The following is a 20,982-nucleotide window of genomic DNA, read 5'->3' as shown; positions in this document are numbered from 1 at the left end:
AAAGATTTCCTTTTACCCGGCCACCCAGACCAGACAGTTTGGACTCATCTTTAATATTTCCTTCTCCCACACTTCCCATATATGGTCTGTAACCCTATCAAATGTCTCTCTTTATAATATCTAATCTTCCCTTTACTGCATCCTCACTGTAACGAATCTCAGTCTTGGATGTCACCCTTTATCTCTTAGATCAGGGCATATCTTCCTGTCTAGGTCTTGTTCCTCTCCAATCCATTCTTCACACTACAACCAGAGTTGATTTTTCCAAAGCAAAGCTTCAATTGTGTCATTCTCATTTCAAAAGTATTCTGTGACTTCCTGTGACCTTCACATTAAGTAAGGAAACCTTAGTACAGCTCTATCCTTTAATGCAGCACCCTGTCATTGAACACCTACTTACCTCTATAGACTAGTCTCCCATCAAGATGTCTGAATCTCTACCCTTATATTCTAATATTATAAATTGTTGATCTACAGAGACCCAAATTCTCTCTCACTTTTTGCATTCAAACATTCTACACTTACTGAAACACTTTCTTTGTCTTCCCTTCAACTCTTCACCTGGATGGCTCCTCCTGCAAAAATCATATCAGATTTACCTTCCCTTGTGAATGCTCTTTTGTCCAAGTTGTTTCAGCTGCTCGCACTACCTGCTTTCATTCCACACTCACCCAAATACTCCTGAATGCACTAAAACTCAAATGAAACATGGCCTCTTCTGAGAGGTTTCCTGACTCTACTATGAGCACCCATAAAATGCTGTGGTTCTCTACTGTAACACTTAGTCCTATCATAATAATGCTCTAATGGTTTGTCTGTTCCAATTACACTGAGTTCCTTGAGAGCAGAGACCATCCTATTCACCTGTTATAATCCCCAAAGCTAGCACAGTATAGAAGGAGTGTTAAACAAGCAATTAATTCACTCATTCATGAGATTAAACAACTAGGCATAGATTTGTTGCCACAGCCTGCCCCTCTTTCACCCCTTTCCAGATGATATAATTAACTGAAAGATAAAATTAAGGCCCATAAATAGAATGTATTTATAGACAAGAGAGTCTTTTGGAAGGCAGTCATAAGCAAACACCTTTCAGAATACGGAAAATTAGTTATATTCTTCCTACATAAATATCTGCATGATATTTGATTTGTAAAGTACAGTCTCTTGCACTTATTTCCTTCCCTTCAAAATACGAATTTCTACTCCACTATTGGCCTATTTTTTACTTGCTAACCATTCTGGACTTTAAAGTCTGCATAAAACTATTAGTATTCATATTTTATCCCACTTACAAGAGTACATTAAATATGTAATTAGAACAATAGCATTACCTTAGACAATATTTTCAGTCAAAGGAGAATTCATAGACTATAGTATCCAGCACCCAGTAATACAAATTAATATAAAAAATTAAAAACCTTCACATATTCTAATGCCAAGCTGAAATGTCTACTTAGCATTTTTCTTTGAAGTTGGCAGTAAAGTTAGAATGATGGCGATTGCTTTTAACAGATTTGGCAACAACTCTAGGTTTACTATTATTCATATGGAATTTTCTTCACAAGGTAGACAGACTGTAAAAAAATCTACTAAATTTCAAAATTATTTTATTTTTTAGCAAAGGTAATGCAAGCATTTGAAATGTATTATATAAAAATTCTATTTTTAAACTAATTTCATCTTATACAAATAAATGTTAAATATATCATTGATATTTGTGGAATCTTCCCTATGAAATATCTGTAAATTATATTATAAACTTGGTATTGTGAAGCTGTTCTGATGTTAAATGGAGACCCTTTATTGACACATTGAGCAATAGTCTTTGACTCACGGATTCTTATAGTTAGAAAGAAACTTAGAGGTGTAGTACTCTGTTCTCATGCTGCTATAAGGATATACCTGAGGCTGGGTAATTTATAAAGAAAAGATGTTTAATTGACTCACAGTTTCACAACGCTGAGGAGGCCTGAGGAAACTTACAAACATGGCAGAAGGGAAAGCAAACACACCCTTCTTCACATGGCGGTAGGAGACAGAAATGAGAGCCAAGTGAAGGGGGAAGCTCCTTATGAAACCATAGGATCTCCTGAGAAGTTATGCACTATCACGAGAATAGCATGAGGAAAACTGCCCCCATGATTCAATTACCTCTCACCACGTCCCTCTCACGACATGTGGGGATTATGGGAACTACAGTTCAAATGAGATTTGGGTGGGGGCACAGCCAAACCATATCAGAGGTCATCTAGGACTTCATTTCTAATTGAGGAATCTCTTTTACAGAATCCTTGGCAAATGCTTATCTAGCCTGTTTACAATTTTTTTGTTTATTTTCTTTTTTAGAATGTTATTTTTCACATTGAGTTGAAATCAGCTTCTTTATAATATTGACCATTAGTCCTAATTCTATACTTTGAAATAAAACAGAGAGGAGTTGAACTATCTACCACTCTCCAGGTTATAAAAACAAATCTAGAAATCATTCCTAATTCTTTTCTTTTCCACTCCTTCTATCCTTCTCTCACTGATTTAGTCCTATCAGTTCTAAATCCAAATATACATTTCATCCATCCACCTCTTTCCATTTCTACTGCCACTAGATGGTAGTCCAAGCCACCATCATCTTTGATCTAGACAAATCTAAACAATCTCTAAACAATCTCTTCTAAACAATTAGAAGAATTGTTTAGAAAAATTCTTCTCTAAACCATCTGTGTTTCAACTCTCATCTTTCTAAAATCTACTTTCTATACCAGTGGTCTCCAAATTGGAGTACATACACCAAAGGGTAATGCAAGATGATTCATTAGGATGCAAAAAGAAATATAAGAAATTCTACTTACATTTATTTTTATCTCATCCCTTTTAATTTCTATCCTGTGTAAGTTTTACAATGTTCCTAAATTAATACAATATGCTTGAGTGTAATTTATAAATAAGTAAATGTACATATATTGGGGTACATGCTTAAATATTGAATACTATTTTTCAGATGTGTTCTAATTAACATAATGGGATTATTACTCATCAGAATTTACACACTGCCTTTATATAATGTAAAGATTAATTACAATTATAGCTCTCATTTTTCTCTTTTGCTTTTTATTAAATTTGTAGTCTGATATATTTAACTTCTCAGATCCATTGATATAGTCTTATACAGCTAACATGTAAAAAATTGATTTTTAAATAAAATATCTTTTATTTATCCCTGTTAGATTTTCTTACAACTTGTTTTAAATTTTGAGACAATCTTATAGAAAAATTGCAAGTACAGCACAAATAGCATTTTTCCTGAATTGAGAGTTAAGAGCCAACATGATGTCCTATCACCTTCAATACTTTAGTATTTCCTACAAACAAGAGTATTCTCCTATGTTAGCCACAAAACCATCAAAATCAGAAAACATTGTTATTCCACTTTAATCCCAAGACCCCATTTAAGTTTTGCCAGTTCTCTAAATATGTTCTTTATTGAAACTATTCCAATTCAAAACCACATATTGCATTTAATTGTCATGTCTCTTAGTCTCGTTCTTTTAATTCCTTACAGTTTTTATTTTAGGTTCTAGGGGTTCACGTGCAGTTTTGTTACGTGGGTAAATTACATGTCACGGAGGTTTGGTGTACGGATTATTTCATCACCCAGGTAGTGAGCATAGTACCCAATGGGTAGTTTTCCAATCCTCACCTGTCTCCTACCCTCCATCGTCAAGTGAGTCCTGGTGTCTTTTGTTCCCTTTTTTGTGTTCATGTGCAATCAAAGTTTAGTACTCACTTACAAGTGAGAACATGTGGTATTTAGCTTTATGTTCCTGTGTTAATTCACTTAGGATAATGGCCTCCAGCTACATCCATGTTACTGCAAAGGACATGATTTTGTTCTTTGTTATGGCTGCATAGTATTCTGTCGGTTATAAGTACCATATTTTCTTTATCCAATCTCCTATTTATGGGGATTTAGGTTGATTTCAAGTCTTGCTATTTTGAGTAGTGCTGTGAGGGCTTATTTTCTGAGTTGTTTTTCTTTCTTTTCTTTTTTTCTGTTAAATGAAACACTCCTACCTGCTCCACAGAGTTGTGGAGGCCAGAGAAGAGCATATCAGTAAAAAAAATTCATATTACATTGACTTTCATTAAAGTGTAAGATTATCATTCTTATCTCCAACTAAAGTGCTAACATACAGTTGATTTTTCATTATTTTATTTAAAAAAAGAATAATGGGCAGCCCTTTCAAATGCTAAATCATTCCTAAGCTATTTACCTAATGCTGATCTTTTTTTAAAAAGACAATGAAGCTAACTTGGCAGGACTATTCTTTTTTGACTTGTCTCATTTGTTATTTTTGAAGTGCTCACAAATCATGTACTTTTAAAAAAATCATTCTCAAATTTTTCTGGGATCAACATAAGTCTCACTATCCAGTTTACAAATCCTTCCTTTCTTTAATTGGAAAGTTAGAACAGATTTGCTTCTCAAGACTCCTGGCATCTTTCCTCTGCTCCTTGATTTTTCAAAAAGTACTGATATTAACTCTTAACAAGAACAGAGAGAACATCGGACTTTGCCACTGCTGATCAAGAATCAGTTTCACAACTGGATGGGGCAGGTTGAGGGTGTTGGGGAGAAAACCACAACTTCTCTACATCTCTATTTTCCCATCTATAAAATGAACTTAAGTAATCTGACTTCTCACTGTTGTAATGAAACTGAAATGCAATAATGCATATGAATAAACATCTATAAATTAAAAAAGCATTATGCAAATGTTAGTGACACCCAATTCAGCACTCTGGGATAATTGTTAAAGCTATCACTGATGAAATGTACCCTCCTTACTAGACTCTGCTCCCTTCCAATGCTTGCAGCAACCCAATATGTATTATTATCCCTATTTTACAGATGAGGAAACTGAGGATCAGAGGGATTAAGTACTTCCCAAAACCACAAAGATAATAAGCAATGGAGCAAATTCAAACCCAGGTCTGTTTGATTCCAAAACCTACACCCTTAACTCACACCCCAAATAACGTGAAACTTCCTCCTATTTCACCATAGAGGCTGGAACTCATTGAAACAGGAGCTGCCCTGAAAACCTCTTCCCTGTTATAAGCTGCTGTTAAACTTTTATGTTGCTGGTTCCACATTTTCCAATTTAAAAACCATTCTACTTTCTACAGAAGACAGAAAACTCATAGTTGATTAATAGCTCTGAACTCCTATTTATCTGCGAAGGCTACACCGTTTTCTGAAAGCAGCAAACCTCTTCTTGCCTTCTCTTTTATTATCTGCAAACGTTTCCTGTATTTTATGTTTTTCATAAGCCTCTTTTCCTGTTGCCTTTGTCAATAGGTGAGACAATGACCAATTTAATTAGAAATGCTTAATTGGTTTACCATTTGATGAATTGAATAGCCATCCCAGTCAAATCCATTTTCTGCATAACATAATTATTTTGTTAATAACTCATCCCCATAAATGATTCCCAAAAATTTTACCCATATAGCTGTCTTCCTTTTTAATTTTCTCCAAGTTTCCATTAATGGGTATTTACTAATTTATCATGTACTTGTGTGAAAAATTAGTCTTTTCTAATTTTAGAAAACATCCACTTGTGTCTAAAATTAGTTTTTTCACAAGTGAATGTTTTGGATCCTGGACTGGACTAAAAATTTTCAAGAACAGGCCAGGTGCAGTGGCAGTACTTTGGGAGGCCGGGGCAGGTGGATCACCTGAGGTCAGAAGTTTGAAACCAGCCTGGCCAACATAGTGAAACAGTATCTCTACTAAAACTACAAAAATTAGCCAGGTGTGGTGGTGTACACCTGTAATCCCAGCTACTCGAGTAGCTGAGGCAGGAGAATCGTTTGAACCCGGGAAGCGGAGGTTGCAGTGAGCCAAGACCATGCCACTGCACTCCAGCCTGGGTGATAGAGCGAGACTCTGTCTGGAAAAAAAAAAAAAAAAAAAAAAAAAGATCAAGAACAGTAACAATGCCTTCTAAACTTGGTACTTATGATGTTTATGAAATGACTATTTCTTTGGGAGTTTCTTACATTTTAAATTACCATGACCATGACTATTGCAAAACTGACAGCTAAATGATCAGCAGAGTAAATAGGGTCCACGTGAATGCTGCTTTGCAATAGTGATCAGATATCACTCCGGCACCCACAGAAACATCAGTGTGTGTTGCAATTAACACTTCAAAAAGCTCATAGTTTCATCATGCTATTATTAAAACATTAAAAATAAATCGAACTATTCATCCAAGGCATGTATAACATGTTGGCCTTTCAGGTGAAATACCTGTGAAAAAGGTCGCTTTTGACCTCAATTTTTTTTTTTTAATTTGATTCCAAGAATATCTACATATTTACCCTGACAATTTTCTACAACCTTAATTTTATTTTCATTTTTATATATTCTATTTTAAAAGTGTTCTTGTACTTATAACTATAGAATCAATCAGTTTCAAAATGTCAGAAACGAACTGGTATGTCTTGGCCCAAGTGAAAATTCATACACTTGTGTAATAATAACCCCTTCTTGGAAAACCCCCTTTGCAAAATACCACTGGAAAGAGAAAAATGCAAGAAATTAACATTCACTTAATTTTTAACATATTAGAAAGTGTTACCCTTTCTTAGACTATAAGTGATTATAATTTTTTAAAAAGAGACACTGTGGGAAACATACATAAGGACTTATTACCTGTTATTTTTTGAAAAATATAATTTGTAGCACTAGCTAAAACATTTATTCTAAAATGATTTTTAAACAATAATGTATTGTGTAGTCAAAAACCTCTTTCTCATTTCACAGATCTAACAAATTAGCTATTAAGAATGAACTATTGTTTGACAATCAAACAGGAGATTTTTCTACAATTTTTTCACGTATTTTTAGTAATTCATAGTTAGCTTGAAATAAATGATTTCAGGAAACTATTTAGGAGCTAATGATTTAGAAGGCTCCTAGGTTAAAAGCAATAATAATAATAATACTCTGATTCTATATATCTTTTCTCCTATCTTGTCAGTTTTCAGTCATATAATTAAGAGATTAAAGTTTATTCAAATTAATTCCATTATAAGAACTTTAAAAGACTTTGAGGCTGGGCACCGTGGCTTTGCGCCTGTAATCCCAGCACTTTGGGAGGCCAAGGCAGGTAGATCACCTGAGGTCAGGAGTTTGAGACCAGACTGGCCAACATGGTAAAACCCCGTCTCTACTAAACACACAAAAAAGTTACCTGGGTGTGGCGGTGCATGCCTGTAATCCCAGCTACTGGGGAGACTGAGGTAGGAGAATTGCTTGAACCTGGGAGGTGAAGGTTGCAGTGAGCCGAGATCACGCCACTGCACTCCACCCTAGGTGAAAACCAAGATTCCGTCTCAAAAAGACTGAGATAAGTGGCAAAAACTTAGTTTCAAAAGTACTGGTTTAGATTGAAATGTATTTCAAATGTTAAATAGGAAGTTAATTAGAGTAAGAGTTGTGACTAAAGAGTAGAAACGCTGAATTGGTCATTTATCATTGGGGTCAATTATAATTTCACAATGATCCCCATAGAAACATTATTTAATTTAGGGATCACTGTTTTATGTACAATATCTCTTTTATCCTGCCCTGATAAAATTTTTCTCTTTTCTTAAGGTATCAGATACACACCGGACTTCAACATTCTATCATAAGACCTACTCAACCCAACTGTTTACCTCTGGACAATGCCACCCTACCTCAGAAACTGAAGGAGGTTGGATATTCAACGCATATGGTCGGAAAATGGCACTTGGGTTTTTACAGAAAAGAATGCATGCCCACCAAAAGAGGATTTGATACCTTTTTTGGTTCCCTTTTGGGAAGTGGGGATTACTATACACACTACAAATGTGACAGTCCTGGGATGTGTGGCTATGACTTGTATGAAAACGACAATGCTGCCTGGGACTATGACAATGGCATATACTCCACACAGATGTACACTCAGAGAGTACAGCAAATCTTAGCTTCCCATAACCCCACAAAGCCTATATTTTTATATATTGCCTATCAAGCTGTTCATTCACCACTGCAAGCTCCTGGCAGGTATTTTGAACACTACCGATCCATTATCAACATAAACAGGAGGAGATATGCTGCCATGCTTTCCTGCTTAGATGAAGCAATCAACAACGTGACATTGGCTCTAAAGACTTATGGTTTCTATAACAACAGCATCATCATTTACTCTTCAGATAATGGTGGCCAGCCTACAGCAGGAGGGAGTAACTGGCCTCTCAGAGGTAGCAAAGGAACATATTGGGAAGGAGGGATCCGGGCTGTAGGCTTTGTGCATAGCCCACTTCTGAAAAACAAGGGAACAGTGTGTAAGGAACTTGTGCACATCACTGACTGGTACCCTACTCTGATTTCACTGGCTGAAGGACAGATTGATGAGGATATTCAACTAGATGGCTATGATATCTGGGAGACCATAAGTGAGGGTCTTCGCTCACCCCGAGTAGATATTTTGCATAACATTGACCCCATATACACCAAGGCAAAAAATGGCTCCTGGGCAGCAGGCTATGGGATCTGGAACACTGCAATCCAGTCAGCCATCAGAGTGCAGCACTGGAAATTGCTCACAGGAAATCCTGGCTACAGCGACTGGGTGCCCCCTCAGTCTTTCAGCAACCTGGGACCGAACCGGTGGCACAATGAACGGATTACCTTGTCAACTGGCAAAAGTGTATGGCTTTTCAACATCACAGCCGACCCATATGAGAGGGTGGACCTATCTAACAGGTATCCAGGAATCGTGAAGAAGCTCCTACGGAGGCTCTCACAGTTCAACAAAACTGCAGTGCCGGTCAGGTATCCCCCCAAAGACCCCAGAAGTAACCCTCGGCTCAATGGAGGGGTCTGGGGGCCATGGTATAAAGAGGAAACCAAGAAAAAGAAGCCAAACAAAAATCGGGCTGAGAAAAAGCAAAAGAAAAGCAAAATAAAGAAGAAGAAACAACAGAAAACAGTCTCAGGTTCAACTTGCCATTCAGGTGTTACTTGTGGATAAGCGCAAATATTTCCTGTTTGGTTAAACTTTAATCAGTTCTTATCTTTCATCTGTTTCCTAGGTAAACCAGCAAATTTGGCTCGATAATATCGCTGCCCTAAGCGTCAGGCTTGTTTTCATGCTGTGCCACTCCAGAGACTTCTGTCACCTGGCCGCCACACCGAAAACTGTTCTGCTCAGTGCCAAAGGTGCTACTCTTGCAAACCACGCTTAGAGTGGAGATGTTTGTTTCTCTTGCTCCTTTAGAAAACGTGGTGAGTCCTAAGTTCGACTGCTGTGCTTCAGTCAACTGACCAAACACTGCTTTAAATTATAGGAGGAGTACAATAACCTACCATCCACAAGCATGCTAATTTGATGGAAGTTACAGGGTAGCATGATTAAAACTACCTTTGATAAATTATAGTCAAAGATGTGTCACCTCAAAGGCCTTGAAGAATATATTTTCTTTGTGAATTTTTGTATCTCTGTCGTATGACACTTGGGTTTCTAAATTAATTCTATTTCTCATATATATATGTTTCTTTTCCTGTGAAAAGCTGTTTTTCTCACATGTGAACAGCTTGCACCTCATTTTATCATGCATGAGGGAATGGCAAATAAGAATGTTTGAGCACACTGCCCACAATGAATGTAACTATTTTCTAAACACTTTAATAGAAGAACATTTCAGTATAAAAAAACCTAATTTATTTTTACAGAAAAATACTATTTTGTTGTCATAAAAAGTTATGCAAATGACTTTAATTATTTTATTTTTATTTCCTGCATACCATTAGAAGAGTTTTATTTCATTTCTTCAAATTACCAAGCACTGTAATACTATGAATTACTGTAATACTGTGCGAATTCATAGACTATAAAAACATCATTCAGAAAACATTATAATCATCATTGTTCAACCATGATTTTGAATGTAATAAGATGAATATATTCCTTACAAATTACTTGGAAATTCAATGTTTGTGCAGAGTTGAGACAACTTTATTGTTTCTATCATAAACTATTTATGTATCTTAATTATTAAAATGATTTATTTTATGGCACTAGAAAATTTACTGTGGCTTTTCTGATCTAACTTCTAGATAAAATTGTATCACTCATCCTAAAAAATAAAGATCTTTACTAACAGGCAGTTGAAGGAATGGTTTGCTAACAACCACAGTAATATGATTTTACAGATAGATGCTTCCACTTGGCTATGACATGGAGAAAGATGTTCCCATATTAATAATATTATTAATTATTATAAAATATAAAAACCTAACCTTTATATTAGGTTGGTGCAAAAGTAGTTGCAGTTTTTGCCATTAAGAGTAATAACCTTACTCTTATACAAAGTGGACACTGTGGGGAGATACAGAGAAATGGAATATATGGATCCTGCCTGGAGTAAGTTATCTTGTTTGGAAACCACACATGCAAACGTCATGAGGATAATTAAAGGAGTATTATCAGTAAAGAAGTTTATCATGGGTCACCAATGAGCATAGATTGGTGTGGTTCCTGTAGACCCTGGTGTGTTCTTTGAAGTGCCCTCTCCTAATACAGAGGCCTCGAAGCCTCGCGGTATACACTTGAAAAGTCACAGATAGCTAGAATTGTGATCTTTGAAGTTATAACTGTGATAAGAAAATGTGTGTGGTGGTATGACAGCATACCATTAAACACATTTATATCACAGCTCAAAGGACTGATATAATACATTTATATCACAGCTCACAATTTCTGAAAATGTATTAAAGAATCTGTAATCTAGCACTGAAATTACTAAATTGGATAAGATGATTTAAAGGATTTTAATTTTAATGTTTTATTTCTAGAATATATGGCTCCAGTTTATTTTATAGTATAAAGTTGTATTTCCTAAAGTTTGTGTTTTGTCGACGGTATCCTTTAAATGAGTCTTAAAAATAAAGGCATATTGTTCATGTTTTCCTTTCCCAGTGGCACATAAATAACATGTCTTAAAATAGATAGTATCTTATACACTTTTAAAAAATAGACATCTTTACACTAAAAAAGAATTCTGAAGAAAGTTTGGGAGATGTTGGGTTAAAGAAAGTCAAAGGAGTCACTTTAATGCAGATGTTTGTTAGAATTTTTAAAATCTTAGCTTGCATTGTAACCCTGACAGAAAGAAAATGTTATACAGTATTTCATAATTTCACCATAAAACTGTTCTCTGTGGCACAATGCACAGGACTAGCATTCTGAGGAACTATACTGTTATTGGAAACACAGTGTAAAAATAGAATCTTCTAGAAGTTCCTAGAAAGACAAAAAAAGAAGCAAAGAGGCAAATTAGGATTATGAAATACCAGTAGGTATCACCTATTGTGGTGTAATTCTAAGTTCTCTATAAATGATTATAATCTTCTCAGTGAAAATAATTTAGCCCACAGTGTTCTACTGGAAATGGCTTCATGGATGTTGATTGCTGTTTTAAAGAGTACCTGCCACCTGCCCAGGGCTCTAGGCAGGATGTGGTTTACGAGAAGTCTCAGTGTCTTGCCCTCAAGAAATTAAAATCCTTTCTAATAGTCATATATAAGTCATGAACAAAAATGTTTCTAAAAATGCTGTTGGCAAATCACTAGGAATTTCAAGATGGACAGGAAGGAAAACACTGTGTCGTTGAGTTTTGTGCCCTAATCACTGATGCCATGTTAATATGGGGAATTCATTCTCAGGTGTTAGTTTCCTAAACTGTGATCTTCAAGATGCGTTTCTAGGCTGCCTGTGGTTCTTTCAAGTGTAAACTGCACCTCTTTCAAACCTCTGATCTTTCTTAGGGCTTCAAAAGAAACTTCATTAGCTTTGTCAGAAAATAATTTTTGAATATGGCTGTGTTTCTGGGTTGAGAACAGATATAAAAACATTTTCTTCCAATGAGAACATCAACAACGAAAATATTTGTAGTACCTTTCAGCCAGTGAAAACATCTACCCCAGGTCTGTCAACTGTCAGGTCTAACTAAAGAACTTGTTTCATCTGTTTTTACATACTCTTTCTTCATTTTTCTAAAAATTGAATGGATATTTTTGTTTTCTTGACCAGGCCCCTTTTAAAATTTTTAAGCACAGAGGATCACTGTCATTGATAGTTGAATAATTATACTTTTTTGTACTTTCAACATTCCTCTGTGAGAATATACCATATTAGCGTGCATGTCTCCACATTATTTCTTTATATTACTGAACAGTATTTTATTATATAGATATGCCATTTTTTATCCTTTCACATGTTAATGGACACTTGGGTTGTTTCCAGCTTAAGGCTAATATAACTAAAAATGCTATGTATTTTCATGTGCAGGTGTTTCTTGATTTTCTAAGGCACATGAATTTCGCGTCAGGATTAGCTTCCTAAGCATTTTATTCATACCATTTTTGAACATACAAATTGTGAATTTGTCAGTAGCAGAATGTGTGATGTTGGCAGGAAAAAGTTTCCTTGCCAAAAGCAGCACAATTCCTCTAGGGTAAACTGATAGCTACTTTATTTCCTCATGCAATGACTTCATAGAATCCATTCACTCATTCAATAAAATGCATGCTGAATGTTACTCTCTCAGGCAATGTTGTAGGATCTTGGGATATATAAGTGTATGAAATGAATAAAAATTCTTACCCTTGGGCAGGTTATCTTCCAGCTGAGTGACGCAGACAATAAATAATAAACACAACTAATTATAACATTATATACTATATAAAGTAGTGTGAAAAAAGAGTAGATCAGGATAACGGGAGGATTCACTCTACACCAAGTTTATCCATCCACTCATTCAGCATTTGTCAAGTGCCTCGTGTAATGGTGTGCATGGGATGTGATGGCAAGTGACATCAGGCAGAGGTGTGTGCCCTTGCCTTCGGGTGTGCCCCTGCCTTTTTAGTGTACATTCTCCTAGAAGATGCAGCCATGAACCCAATAACCAAACACCTCATCCCTGCCATCCTCCCACCATGGCTATCCCACTTTCCAGCTTGATCTTCCTCGTTAGCATTTAATATGCTTCAGATTTTACTCACAAGTTTTCCTTATTGTCTGTTTCATTCCCCTAGAATATAAGCTTCTTAAGAAAAGTGATTTCTATAAGTTCTGTTTACATGTGCATGGCCAGTATATAAAATGGTGTCCTACTCATACTTAGCACTCAATGTTTTTGAGTGAATAAATAAGATAATCACATTTATCCATATGTTCAGCCACATTTGCCTAAGTTTCCACTTTCTATTTCTGGTACAGGGATTTCATTGTTGAAAAATAGAACTAATCATCCTTAATACCTTTAGCAGCAATGATATGAAATGCAGAAATTTCTAACACTATAAAAAACTAACTCTAATATTGTATAGTTATAGGAACATGCTGTTACAGCAAAAGCAAAGCAAAAATTATACAAAATTGAGAGCAAATTTTATCTATCATCTTTATTACATAACAGGATAGAACATGATTATTCTAACGCTACTTGGAATATTACAGAATACATTAGCTTAAATGAGTTCCCAGAAAGAAGAGATGAGGGCTTAAATTGTCAATAACTTTTTGTACCAAATCATGAAAGGAAAAAAATATAATTAGCAAATAAACCTCTATGTCTTCATAGAATTATAAAGCCAAATAGAATATACCTCACATCCTTGGGTATTCTATTACAAACCTCTCCAATATGGCAAAGCAGAAATTCTGCTTTTTTAAAGATATATTTTTCTTAAATATTTTACTAGTCATAGCATCTCTATGAATTTGGTTGATTCATTGGTTAAACATGGTATTATTTAAAGCACAGAACCTGAATGTTGCCTTTGGGGATTAGGTAGATTTGAACGTATTTACCTAACTTTCAATTTCATATCTATGATTTGAAATTTCCTTATATTCAAATTTACTGCAATCCTGTAACATTTTTTGCCAGTTGGTTTATGCAATTTCAGGTAAAATCAATCCCAATAATTGAAAAACAAACAACAGAATAGCAAAGGCATATTAGAAATGTCTACCCATCCACTCTTTGTAGAAATTATTCAGCTGATAATTGTAAATAGAGAGCATCTTATTGCACAATCAAACAAAAGTAAAATTTGTCTTTCAGTATAAAAATCCAAAAATAATTTTTAATATCACTTCCATCATATTAATCTTTCTAGAAACAATGCTTTAAAAATTAAAGTCCTAGGCCGGGCGCGGTGGCTCAAGCCTGTAATCCCAGCACTTTGGGAGGCCGAGACGGGCAGATCACGAGGTCAGGAGATCGAGAGACGATCCCGGCTAACACGGTGAAACCCCGTCTCTACTAAAAAATACAAAAAAATAGCCGGGCGAGGTGGCGGGCGCCTGTAGTCCCAGCTACTCGGGAGGCTGAGGCAGGAGAATGGCGTAAACCCGGGAGGCGGAGCTTGCAGTGAGCTGAGATCCGGCCACTGCACTCCAGCCGGGGTGACAGAGCAAGACTCCGTCTCAAAAAAAAAAAAAAAAAAAAAAAAAAAAAAAAAAAAAAGAATTAAAGTCCTTCAACTCCAGGGTTGAACATGGAGGATGAAGAGGGAATACCTTCAGCTGACCTTCTAAATCCTAAACAACTGTGAGAAAAAAAACTTTTTATAACCAAGGTTTTTAAAAAGTCTTGATTTAATTTAGTATCTGAAATCATATTTTTTATGTCATCATCACCAGAATTTCCAGAGGCTTCCTTTGGGCAAACAGCGTTAAGTCCTCAGTCAGCGAGTTATTCTGTCTCTAAGGCAGATCCCACTAAAACTTCTCTATTTTTAGTTATTCCTGATTAAATAATCCCCTCTAGCACCTATGAGGTGGGGAATTACAAGCATAAAAAGTCCTGCAATTATTTCTACTATACAGTCAGACATAATAGCAACAAAACAATACAGTGTTTTATTAAACTTTTTTTTTCTTTTCTTCAAGTTATGCTCAAGATCCTAACAGTTAACATAGTGTTTCAGAGATTAAGGTAAACAGCTTCTGAGGAATCGTGCTCTCTCCCAGCTGGGAGCCATGGCGGCTGCAGTGGCAGTGGAGACTAGGTGAGGTGGGTGGAGAGGTTTTTCCCCTTACCTTTTTATTTGGCCCCTTGCCTCTGCACTTCTCAGCATCCCGGCTGTGCTAGGGCTATTTCTTTCTGAACTCACATGCAACCATAACTCCACATTTTCCTTTCTTGGCACCCTTCTCCATACCCAAGTCCCACATCCGTTTCTGCCACAGAACTAGGCACATTATAGCTATGTCCAACACAACAGAGGTATCAACAAGTGAATTCCTCCCTTCCAAAGTTCTCCCAGCATAAAGGGATGAATGTGTAGAGCTATCTCAGCCTTCTGGTGACGAGAAGACCTGAGCCCCACCCCTAAATCTTCAAGGAGCTGAGATCAGAGTGGGAGTGAGCAATCAGGAAGCCAACAAATTGTTCCCACCTGAGTAAGTGAGCGACCTCTCCCTTCAGGTCCAAGCAGTTTAGCAGCTGCAATGTCCAAAGCCGCTTCAGTTTTGGGAACTAATTAATGCTTTCTCTTTCTGCCCAGAAGAGAGAGCAGTGAATAAGGTAACTTCTAACTTCTATTTGGAACCTATCCAAAGCCTACCTTGGGTATTTCTTCTCTTCTTACATAGAGGAGTGAACAACATAGATTTCTAACATTCTCTACCCACCCACCAAAAGCCCAACGTTGGGAATTCCTGGACCCTTTCTTCTCTTGCTAGGAGAAGGCAAAAACTAAAAGCCTTCTCTAAAACCTAAAACCATTTGGGCTGCTTGTTCCAACCTACCCCCAGCCTTCAACCAACAGTTGTCTTCCAATCCTTTCAATCTGTCTGCTATTGGCTCTTGCTGTCTTCTTTCAAATCCTGTTAGTTAGCCTGGGGGCCATCCTCTATCTCTTTCAGAAAACCACGTTTCAAACAGGATCCCATTCTTGTCAGTAAACTTGGTAAGTTTTTATTATCTGTATTTATTCCTTGTTATCCTGAATGCAACCATGAAGTTTCTGGAACTCAGAGTCATCATTGTTCATTACAGCAACGGCAGCAGTGTCACATAGGTGATGCAAGGAAAGCCACATGTTTAGCACTACATGTACAGGAGTCGCATCATAGGAGAGGAAGCCTAAAATTATGAATCTGGAAATATATATATATATATACACACACATATGTGTGTGTGTGTGTGTGTATACATATAAAAATATAAATCAAATGCCCCCCCTCTTCTCCCTTCCTGAGAGAGAAACATTTGCTCCCTGGTCTTTTAGAGTCCTTTGGACTGTAAATAAATGTTCTGAAGAAAAGAGAGGGGAAAGTACCCCAAAATGCAAACAGTTGGCTCTGACAGAAATAGGTTTTATTACTCTTTAAGAGCAGATAATTCCCCGTGTAAGACACTTCAACGTCCGAGCTTGTCCTTTGACCCAGGTGCCAGTAACATTTGTCAGAAAGTCCTAACTATGCAGAAACATGAGAATATTCACTTTCTGACATAGATCAGTGGTTGCAGATGGAAGTTGAAGCAGGGACTGACAGAAAACAGGTATGAGGGAAACTTCAGGGTGAAGGAGGTACCTTAAAACTGAATCGTAGGGATGATTGTACATCTGCATGATGTACTAAAAAAAATCACTGAGGCCGGGCGCGGTGGCTCAAGCCTGTAATCCCAGCACTTTGGGAGGCCGAGACGGGCGGATCACAAGGTCAGGAGATCGAGACCATCCTGGCTAACATGGTGAAACCCCGTCTCTACTAAAAATACAAAAAACTAGCCGGGCGAGGTGGCGGGCGCCTGTAGTCCCAGCTACTCGGGAGGCTGAGGCAGGAGAATGGCGTAAACCCGGGAAGCGGAGCTTGCAGTGAGCTGAGATCAGGCCACTGCACTCCAGCCTGGGCGACAGAGCGAGACTCCGTCTCAAAAAAAAAAAAAAAAAAAAAAAAAAAAAAAAAAAAAAAATCACTGAACTGTATAGTTACAATGGGCAACTGTATGACATGTAAATTATTCCTCAAAAAAGCTGCTAAATGCAAGCCAGGAGCTAGAATAATTATTCACAATAAATATAACAACAAAAAGTCTCCAGAATATATAATGAACTCCTACAAATCAATAAGAGAAAATAATGGAAAGAGTCCTCACAAAAGATGACACACAAATGCACAGTCAATATATGAAAATGTGCTAAAAATCATTAGGCATTAGAGAAGTGTAAATTAAAATCATAATGCTATGCCAGTACATTTGTATCAGAAAGGCTAAAATGAAAAAGATAGTACCAGGTGTTGGTAAGTATGTGGAACAACTGAGTGGAAGTGTTGGTGAGAGTGTAAACTAATATAACCACATCAGAAAACGTTTTGGCTGTATCAGTGAAGGTTTAACATTTATATCCCTATAACTCAGCAATTTTATTCCTAGGAATATACCCTGGAGAAATGCGTGTATAGATATTCACCAAAAATCATGTAAAGATATAATTCATAGAAGCACTATTTATAGTATCCTAACACTGAAAAGCACACTTAATTATTCATCAGCAAGAGAATGAGTAAAGAAATTGTGATATTCTCATATAATGGAATGTTATTCTATTGAGGGGGACGTGTTGAGGGGTTACTAGAAGGGGCACAAGAGGGACTTCTGGGGTTCTGCTAATATTTTTGTCTCTGTGCTGCTTGTGGTTATATGTTCAGTTTTCTAAAATTCATTATCTATATAACTAGAGTTTATGTACTTCTCTGTGTTTGTTATACTTCTCACCACTACCGGAGTCTACGATATATATATATTTATATGAGATATATATATATATATATCATAGCAATTCCACTCCCAGATATTTGCCCAAATCCAGGAATAAAACTAATACATGCCTAGCAGAGTGTCTTGCACACTGTAATATTCAATTAACATGAAACACAGAACAGAAAGGCCTAATTTACCCACCCTATTTTTTTTTTTAATCATATTAACCAGCATGCAGAAATTTCTGGGACCTAAATATCCAGCCCTAATACATATTATAGATGACTACCACCAGGGGTCATGCTAGCAGGTTTGTTTCAACAGGTTGAGGCTGAATGTAATTAATTTTATAATTTTTAATAGTTTAAATCCAGTTTTTTAAAATTAAATTATGAAACAGGTGATGTGAATAATCATATTGAATGGTAAGTGCAATAAAATCTACATATGCATTGAATTCACAATTGAGTCGTGTCCAATATTACAGTCTAACCTCAATTCCTATCAAATAATTTAAGTTAAAAAATAGTGGGTCCCATATTTATGGCTTTCTGATTATAGAGTCTTCTACTGAGGTAACATGATTCCCCTTGAATTCTTCTCTATTGTTCTTATCTTTGTAGTGACTATCCTTGTATTTCTCTGCATTGCTCCACTCCACCCCACCACTATTTCCTCTGCCTATTCATCTCTCCCTCCTTCTCTAGCTCTTTTCTCTTTGTCATCTTTATTTTCCCTTCTCCCTCTTTGTAATTATAATCTCTTTAATATTTTTAAAAACTAACCAAACTCATACGTTGAAATTTAATAAATTAGAGTCTGTGTACCTATCTTTAAAAAAATCTTTGGGCAAACTTTTATACTAGGATGCATATTTCCACATAGCCACTTATATTCCAGCCTAATCTAAGAGTGAAAATGACTGTTGACCAGAAATTAATACTTTTACCGATAGTCAAAAATAGTGATCATATTTCAACAATAGATAACTTTATTTACTATTGCCAGAAAGACTCATAATCATCTTTGTGTGTATATGTTTAATTATAATCACACTTGATTGAATTACAGTTTCCAAGAATTAATTATGGCTGTTAGTGGCTATTAAATGAGAAAATGTGTTTGCAGCTCAAACATTTGTCTTGTTATGTTTCCTAGTGGAAAAAGGCAAATACTGACAGGATGTCAGTTTAAGTGAATTCATGTTACTACCCTGCACAATAAAATAATATACAAGGCTGTGCTTTATGAATTGTGAGTTACATTAGTGAATATCATTTTCTGATTGCCTGCATTTTTCCTATTTTATATACATGATTACTTTTGTAAGTAAAATTAATATAAAATTTAATTGAATACTTGTGAATAAAGAGATGTAGCATTGTTTTCTATTAAACTACACTAATCCTCTCAAGCAAAAAGTAGTTTATTAAATCATATTCCATTAATTTTAAGGTGTTGATGCGTTTGTCATATTACCTAATTAACACTGTGTTATGGGAGAATTTTTGTGGCATATATTTTGAATTACTTTCAATTGTCTTAAGATAACTGAATTTGAAGAAACAATAGCTATTTTGTTACCTAACTTCACTTGTAAATTTCACCTACTCATTCTTACTAAAAACAAATAAAAATTTTAATAAACTTCAGGTTATTAATATACTGTATTTCTCCTTTTCCCTCTAACCACCTTTTGACCATTATTTCTACTATAAATTATTTCATTTTCTTTACAATTCATAAACAAATCTTGCTTTTCATCAAGATTTATTTGTTGTGAACAATTCATTATGAAACAGTGAACATTATGAAAAATATTCTAATTTCCTTATAACTTGTTATTAATGCTAATTTACTCCATAATTTATTTAACCTTTAAAGCATCTTTCTCTTTTGATATTTATCTTTAAAATCCTTTTGTAAGCAGCTGTTTACTGAGTTGAAGCATTTTATTAGCTTATTTGGATGCTGTACATGCTCATGAAATACTGCCAAATAAATCCTTGAAAATTTACCTGGTAGTTGCTGTCTTTTCTCTTACGCTAAAAAGTATTGTCTATACTATTTGCATGCAAAATATACATTTCTGAAACCTGACTCTAAAGTCTGTCATTTCAATTAACTATTCTCAAATGATCTAACGTGCCTTTATCCTAGAAAATGTACTGTTAGTAGTGTTCCTATTATTATTTATTTTTTCTTTAGAGAACTTTGAAGTATCCTTCAAGATACGATTCTACCATAGCTCTTAGAAATAATAGCAATAGGGTCAAATTTGCCCTATTTTAATCATTCACCTAGCTCTCACCTCACATTCACAGCATGAGTTGTCTTTGAAATTCTCTAGTAGCAGGGATTAAGCCAGTATTACAGAATGAACTCCATCTAATTGTGTGTGAAAAGAGAGAAAATGCCAATTACATAAAAACATCAATGACTTCATTTCATTTATTTTGCTCCCTTTCTCTGGATCAAACAGGCAATCTTGATATATAAGAGAAACCAAAATAGGTAGCTAGAGGCTTCACGTTGCTGGTGTATATCCTCTACAGAGAAAAACAACAACAACAAAACACCAATGTTTTACTAGTCAGACCAGATTTTTCGGGGTTTTTTTAAGATGAGAAAAACGACAACTTTGTAGGAAAGCTGTGATGCTCTTAGACCAGCCATTTGTACAGAGGCTTAGTTTTCTACAAAAAGAGAGAATTGGACTAAATCAAAACAGGGGAGCAAAAGGCAAAATTGATTTTTCACAAATCATAATGTTTAAAAATAGATGTCACTGATCCCCTCAAGCTTGATGCATCCCATCTGAGTACCATCTGAGACTAACCTCATCCTTTGGCTGTAGGTGGTTAACAGAGCAACAAAGAATAAAAAGCCTGAAATCAATCAAATGATGAGTTCAACATTACTTCTCCTCTCCTCTCAGTACCTCACACTTATTCTCCAGCCTGGAGAGACTCGTAGGCAGGGAAATTGCTGTACCTATGTGTTTATAAAAATATAAAGTGATAAATACGTAAGTGCAAGTAATGATAGAATATTATTGCTAATAATAGGAATATATTATTCTTATTTATAATAGTTAATAAAAGCACAATTGCTAACAGACATATTTAAACATATCATGTTAAACACATTACTGTATAAGAGGCA

The 20,982-nt window shown here is 35.7% G+C and overlaps 1 protein-coding gene and 1 long non-coding RNA gene across 5 annotated transcripts in view; one reads left to right on the top strand and one right to left on the bottom strand.

Annotated features, from left to right (window-relative positions):
- Positions 1 to 10,122, top strand: part of ARSJ (arylsulfatase family member J) — a 77,261-nt gene extending 67,139 nt beyond the window's left edge. For 2 of the 4 annotated variants that reach the window (XM_001096903.5, XM_078002216.1), the window contains 2 exons: positions 7,667 to 9,033; positions 9,130 to 10,122. In XM_001096903.5, coding sequence (XP_001096903.1) covers positions 7,667 to 9,033; positions 9,130 to 9,155 — 1,393 coding nt within the window. In that variant the 3' untranslated portion in view covers positions 9,156 to 10,122. Of the gene's footprint in view, positions 1 to 7,666 lie in introns of all 4 variants that reach the window. The other 2 variants (XM_015139124.3, XM_078002215.1) reach the window with 1 other exon arrangement.
- Positions 1 to 20,982, bottom strand: part of LOC144340828 (uncharacterized) — an 88,796-nt gene that overhangs the window by 31,830 nt on the left and 35,984 nt on the right. The window lies entirely within an intron of this gene.

Source organism: Macaca mulatta, chromosome 5, assembly GCF_049350105.2.
Source record: "Macaca mulatta isolate MMU2019108-1 chromosome 5, T2T-MMU8v2.0, whole genome shotgun sequence".
In the NCBI taxonomy this organism is placed as follows: domain Eukaryota; kingdom Metazoa; phylum Chordata; class Mammalia; order Primates; family Cercopithecidae; genus Macaca; species Macaca mulatta.
Note: the sequence above shows the minus strand (reverse complement) of the source record. Positions and strands in the feature narration are given on the sequence as shown.